Below are 7,055 nucleotides of genomic sequence, written 5' to 3' on the forward strand. Positions count from 1 at the left end.
CTTTTAGGTTAACCGAGCGACGTATTTTTGTTCCTGTGTCAACGAAAAAAGAAGAAAAGAGCAGCAGCTCGTGAAAACCCAACAAGTTATTCCCAAATATTTTTCTTCGTCGTAAATAAGCGTGAATTCCTCGTGTGTGAAATCTAAAATCCGCTCTTTTGAAATAACTCATTTTGAAAATGGTAAGACGGACGATTGTACGACTAGTTTCTGTTAGCCATTAGCTTGTTTTGGTGTTTAGCTGTCGCCAGGCGTCGAGCTTCCTTACTCCGATTCAGTCATATTAACACACACGCTGATGTCATTTAATTATTCTGACGAATTCTGTTTTTAGTCTGGCGCGTGTCTCGGTGCAAAGAAGTACTTTACATCAAGAGTGTTACACGCGTTATGGGTTTTTTTTTGTGCTAGCGTAGCTAACGTGACGTCTATTTAAAACCCAATCTGATGCCGCTAGGCTAATGCAAACGTTTACATTGGCTTTCTTTTGTCTTTAAACAACGACGGCAGCTTTGTGTACAGTCACAGTGATACACGTCTTTATAAATAATTTAGTCTCGTCAACAACCACCGTGAGAGTAAAATTTGACACTTCGGTTTCAGGCAACGTTTATTAAATGGATTTTAAATATGCAGTGACAAATTGTGTGCGGACTGTTCAAGCCTTTTAAAGGGTGCTTACTGATATATTGTTTGCTTGAGTTCTATATTGTTGGCTAATTGTTTGTGTGTGTTTGTAATGAAGCTTGGTTACAATACAGTGAACCCCCGTTCATCGCGGGAATACGTTCCACATCCACAGGCAATAGGTTAAATCCTGTGCAGGACTGATTGAACTTCTCTGACTTCCAACAGAACTCCAATGTGGAGAATTTGCCCCCCCACGTTCTTCGCTTGGTGTACAAAGAAGTTTCAGCCTTAGCCGCGGACCCGCCGGAGGGTATCAAGGTCTACCCCAGTGATGAAGACATAACGGAATTGCACACGGCCATAGAAGGGCCCGGTAAGACGCTTTTCATATTAATAGTACTCAAGACTCAAGTACACTATTACAGTACCTCTGACTTGCTTCTCTCTCGATGATGTAATTTGTGATTGAGCCCATATCATCCACGTTATCTGGCTCAAAGTGGCCTTCGTAAGGTTTTAAATTTGCCTTCCCCCGAGTTGGTGCGGTGTTTACCGGCTCGGCTCATTGAGTATGACTGGCGGGGTCGACTTGATGTGATGAATTGTTTACGCGTCCACAGAGGGAACCCCGTTTGCCGGCGGGGTGTTCCGAATGCGCCTGGTCCTCGGTAAAGACTTCCCCGCCGTTCCTCCCAAGGGGTATTTCCTCACCAAGATTTTCCATCCCAACGTGGGCCACAAAGGCGAGATCTGTGTCAATGTCCTCAAGAGGGACTGGAAGGCAGAACTCGGGCTCAGACACGTCTTGCTCGTAAGATCTACCGCCTGGTCTTTTCTTTACTTTCTCCCCCTCGCACGGTTTCTAATGGGCCCCAAATGTCCCCCCGCCCCCCCCTCCTCCTCACAGACAATCAAATGTCTCCTTATCCACCCCAACCCGGAGTCGGCTCTCAATGAGGAGGCGGGGCGCCTACTCCTGGAGGACTACACGGAATACGAGGCCCGCGCCCGCCTCCTCACAGAGATCCACGCCATGACGGGGCCCGGCTGCTCTTCGGGGACCTCGCAGGACCCAAACGACGGGCCGCAGCCCAAGAAGCACGCGGGAGACCTCGGCAAGCGGGCGGGATCCGGCGCGGCGGCTGTGCCCGCCGCCCTGGGAAACGGCGCCAGCGGACCCAGCACGACCGCCAGCAGTAGTAGTGGTAGCGCCGTTAGCAACGTAGCCGTCAAAAAGAAAGCAGATAAAAAGCGCGCATTGAGGCGACTTTAATGCAACATTTTCAGCTTGTGCGTGTGTGTGTGCCTGTGCGCTCGTGTGTGTGTGTGTGTGTGTGTGTGTGCGTGGGTGGGTGTAAATACAGATATCCAAGTTCCTTTTTTCATTTTATTTTCCTTCTCAACCACGATCCAGACTGTCCACTTTGTACCATAGCGTTTGACTTGTCAGAATTAAATTCCAAATGAAAATATTAACATGTAATGAGTCTCCCCGCTTTTAAGACACACACACACACAAAAAAAGACGAATTGTGAGAATTTTCAGAATGAGCTAATAATGTATTCAGGAGGAGCGATATTCCGATTCAGAAAACTTTATTTACCCCCGTGGGGCAATTAGATATTGATCTCAAGGTTGTTTTAGGATGCTGAGACAACTCGGGGGGGTTCCTGCACATCCTTGAAAAGGCATTGAATCGAAGAATTGAAAACAAAGCCGCAATTGGCATCAGAATGTCTTCAATCAAACTTTGTCCGGGCTTCCCTGCTGACGCTGCTGCGCCCACGTCAGCAGAAGAGAATGAATAGATGACTACGGTCACATTTTGTGATGTCGTCGTCGTGGATGCTTAAAAGACTGCGCGTTAAATGACTGATAATAATAATTGTCTTAAATGTTGATCTGTGCTCCATTTGCCTTCACGTATCTATATATGGATCCATCCATTTTCTCAACTCCTTCTCACGGGCGTCGCGGACAACACAAAGTCCACACAGGAAGGCCGCAGCCGGACTCAAAACGCTGCGCCTTGAGGTGGATGCGCTAAACGGTCGACCGCCGTCACATATCTTGAAAACAGCAGCTGATGTTTATTGTCATACGGATTCATTTATTGTGAGTTTACGAAAATGCTGGTCGCCATGGAAGAAAAAATGGCGTTTTAAATCGCAATATGGGGGGGGGCATTTGCAATTCAATTATTTCGCCCTAGTTGAAATAAGTGTTGACGTGTCTTTCCAAAAAAAAAAAAAAAAAAACACGAGCGTGTGGAGTCTCCTGAGCAGAATATCCGGTCCAGTGTGCAGCATGACTGTTTTGGATGAACACAAAAAAGACGTTTGTGGACGGCTGGCGTTCGTTTCCCAACGAAAACCGTCCAGCTCTGCTTGAAATTGGATGGAAAAGAGTCTTTTGAAAAACGACTGGACCGGATGTGAAAACTGCGGGTGGGGGGGCTTTTTAGGTCACTTTGACATTTTCCCCAAGAAGGCACAAATGAACAATGTATCTTCCCGTTTTGTGATTTATTTTTTTTTCTTTTCCTTTTCTTGTGTGTGTGTGTGGTTTTCGTCTTGTCAGGGAGCGGAGCTGCTGCAGCACGGCAGCGAGTGGTTTGCTTTGCGTTCCGAGGCTCAAATCTCCGCTCTGGCCCTTTTGGAGCCTTTTTTTTCTCTCTCTCTCTCTCTCACTGTGCCGGTTTTGTAATAAGGCGACTGCGTAGGTTTCATTGAAGACTAAATCACAGGTGTCGAACTCAAGGCCCGGCCGGCCCACCCACTGCATCGTATTTTTTTCCCCTTCCCCCATCTCGCTTTCTTGTGGCTCACCGAAGAAAATGGCGCGGCTGCTTCATGTTTTCTTGCTAACCGGACATTCCATCCCCAATTACAGTTTTGTTTTTTTCCTCCCCAGTCATTCTAGATATTCGAACCATTTTCCCCCTCCCAAGAGTTCTACAGTGGGTGTATTCAAAGTCTACACACCCCAGTTCAAAACCTACCCAGGCTTTTGTGAGACCCAAAAACAAATGAGTTCAAAACGTTTTCCATCATCAATGTTTTGATGATCTTCTTACTGGAGATGCTTTCAAACTCGTGTTAAAAAAGAGACGGTGCACCCCGCCAAGATTTCAATTGCTTCCGATTAGCCCCCGTGCCCCAAAAACCTTTGCTGTTTTCTGATACGTTGTCTTGAGTGCTAATACTGGACTGCTATTTGGATCTGTTCGTAATACCCCCCCCCCCTCCATCCCCACCTCATCTTAGACCCAATTTCCAGCTGGATTCATGAACTGTCCTGATTACCACTCAATATTAGCACAAAATGTTCAGCAGAAGGCCACCAAAACAGCTGAACTTTATTTGAGGTTAATCAGAGGTACTTTGAGCTGGGGGGGTGTACACTTCCACTGCTTCAATATTTTGCGTTTGCGTCAGCGTCTCATTTTCTGACCGAGTGAACGTACACGGCGAGCTTGTCACCGTTCACGTTGTTTATCGTCATCCGCGACGGAACAAGCATGATGAGGGGAGCTCGTAATTGCATGCAGAGCAGCCGATGGGGGGGGGGGGGGGGAAGCACACCCTGTAGAGCGGCACTGGAGCGGATCTAATGACGGCCCACGCTGCCCCCTCCCACCTGTACGGCAATCGCAGCCTGACATGCAAGTAATTACACCCAACAGCCCCAACCTTCTTTTTTTTTTTTTTGCTTCTTCCAGGCGAACTTTTGGCGCTCGGCCCCAAGGGCCAAATTTGCGAGCCCAATTCGCATTGACACCAAGCTTCCACTTGGACGTTGCGTTTCAGAAATGGCGTCTTAACGGGCAGACCAGAGGATGGCTAGGCTTGCAATTAGCGATGCAGGAAATGGCAGTTGGCAAACGTCTACCATTTGGTGGCGACTCGCTCACAATGACGCGTTCTTAGCTCATTCACTCCCAACGACGTTTCTAAACGTCTTTTCAGACTTGCTACTGTGATCAATACAGTGATCACTCCATCCATTCCCGATCAGCATCCATGCATGCACTCCACACAAGAAGATGGGAGGCCCGACCCAAAATTGAAAACTTTGAATCTCGGAGACTGCGAGGCAGACTTGCTCACCACGAGCCCCCCCCCCCCCCCCCCACCCCCCCGCGCATTGTACAATACTCATTTTGCACTTGTGCCCCCCCCAACAAACGCATTGAAGGAGGATGCCAAAGCACTACTTTCATGCACCATTACAGAGACCATATGCGACACACCGTGCCCCCCCCCTCAAAGGAACAGCACACACATTTGTCCGTCACAAAGCAGCGTCGCCTTCTAATTCTTCCATGCAAATGACGAGTTTATTCACGCTTTTTTTTGCGCCAATCTTTTCCCCCCTCCGCTCGCTCCTCTGGTTTCATCTCTTTCATAATTGCCACCAACATAATGACACTGTTGCCTTGGCAACCATGTTTCTATGTCTTCTCCCCCCTCCCCATCCCCTCCTCCCCTCCTCATCTTCTTCCTCCCAACCCTCGCACATTCACCGGAGGCTGATCACCCTTCTGTCGGCTGCCGCTTCAATTAAACTTCTTTGCCGCTTCTGCTTCTGGGGTTGGGCTCGCACTTTCAGTGATTAAAAACGGGAGGGATGAGAAGGCGCCTAATCAGCTCGGAGGAGAGTTGAGAGTCTCATCAGCAGCGGCAGCCGGTGAGCGTCCAATCACAAGATGCGGCAGCGGCAGCAGCGGCAGCATCTCGGCGAGGATCAGCCTTGCGATTCTCTCCGACAAAAGTTGCATCGTTAAACCCCGCCGTGGGTTTCCTCTGAATCGGAATCTTCTAGCTGACATGTGTGAGAACATCTCAGAACATCTCGTCTGGTGGTGCTGACCCTCCCCGCCCCCCCCCCCTGCAAAGCCCCCCCCCCCCCACCCCTCGCTTCCCTATATGTCGTGCGTGTGCGTGGATTTATCAAGAGCGAGGACGACGGAGACCTGCGACACTTGCTCGTTCTAATTAAACAACACAGACACGGTAGTGGTCTAGCTCAGGATCCAGATCCAGGATCCGGGGTTCCGGGATCCGGATCATCTGCTGGTCTTAATAACAACAGGCTGCCCGGTCTGAGTGAGAGACGCGGAGGTTGAGTGCGCAGACCTCACACAGCTGCGCGCAGGTAAGACACGACGCTGCACTTTTGAAAATATTTGCATATTCCTCATCGATGATTAAATTTCTGTGAATTTAATCATGTTATTATCTGCTCATCACTTTTTCATTTCATTCGATTATTATTTTTTATTTTTTTTGTTATCGCAACCACGTGCACGATTCCTTTGCGATGATGTTTTATTTCATTTTGGGGGGATTTGAGCAATCCTATTGATAGTGATACACGAGCGAGCGTACGTGCACGCGCATAATGAGAAGAATGATGTTGAGAGCGCCGCCGAAGAAGCAGACACGCACACAGCGGCGAGGATACACCCACGCACCCGCAAGCAGCGAGCGAGCGAGCAGCCCCACAGCGACGTGCAAGTCATGTCCATTTCCCCGTTGCGAGTTCCAACTAATTCATCTGTCGGTGCGGGTGGGGGGCAGAGAGGGGGGAAACACGTCACTCATTAATTGTGCAGCAGCGGGATATAAAATATTTTTTTTAGTGTGGGGGGGTGGGGGATACGGTGCTGTGTTTTTTGATGAATCTGCCACTGTCGCGCACTCGTGTTTTGAATACCCCCCCTAAATGTTTCCAATGCATGCTGGAGTTTCCCCCGACAAGCACCTGTTGCAACGCGCTAGCGCCAAAGTAACACTCGGTGGGTGTGGCTCAATCACGCAGGATCATTTTGTGGGTTTGGATTCCTTCTTTTTGCTTGTTTGGGTCTCGTTTTGCGTCCTCCTCTCGGTGGCTTGCTCAGAACGATGCATCTTCACACTCGTCGATGTGTGCCATTCACCCCCCTCCGTCCTTCCTGCCGCCCCCTTGCTGCAGCAATGCCTCAGTTGACACAGTGCGCCTTTGCTGGAGGCCGCTGGCCAAAGTGATGCTTTTTTTTTCTTTTCTTTTTTTTTGGTCCAACAGAAAAATTCACACGGATGTTGAATCATTTTACAAGAACGCGTTTTCACCCGTTTTGGGGGCTGGTTTTTTTTGCCCACGGGTTGCAATTGTATTCGCTTCCCTTCCGTTCCCCATCACACAGACAGCGCTGCAGTGCTATTCTGAGAGAGTTGGCTGCCTCAACCCACGCACGGAATCTGAGAGAAAGCGAGAGGAAGGCCGAAGGAAAGAGGCGAGATTTGTCTCAGAAATTTTCACACAATTATCTCCGCGAGTTACACGGTGTGCCCTTATAATGGCTCATCATTTGTCAACATTCTATTCTGCTCGTGAATTGTAGAATCCGCGTTTGTGGATCCGCGGGCACGCGCATTTTTAT

At 49.0% G+C, this 7,055-nt stretch overlaps 1 protein-coding gene across 1 annotated transcript; it reads left to right on the plus strand.

Moving 5' to 3' along the window:
* On the plus strand, positions 1–2,113 carry ube2s (ubiquitin-conjugating enzyme E2S). Its single transcript, XM_052065321.1, has 4 exons — positions 1–182; positions 856–1,003; positions 1,251–1,441; positions 1,538–2,113. Exons 1-4 carry the CDS (start codon positions 180–182, stop codon positions 1,901–1,903), a joined length of 708 nt encoding a protein of 235 aa, XP_051921281.1. The 5' UTR covers positions 1–179; the 3' UTR covers positions 1,904–2,113.
* The last annotated feature ends 4,942 nt before the right edge of the window (positions 2,114–7,055 follow it).

This window comes from Hippocampus zosterae, chromosome 5, assembly GCF_025434085.1.
Source record: "Hippocampus zosterae strain Florida chromosome 5, ASM2543408v3, whole genome shotgun sequence".
NCBI classification, from domain to species: Eukaryota; Metazoa; Chordata; class Actinopteri; order Syngnathiformes; family Syngnathidae; genus Hippocampus; species Hippocampus zosterae.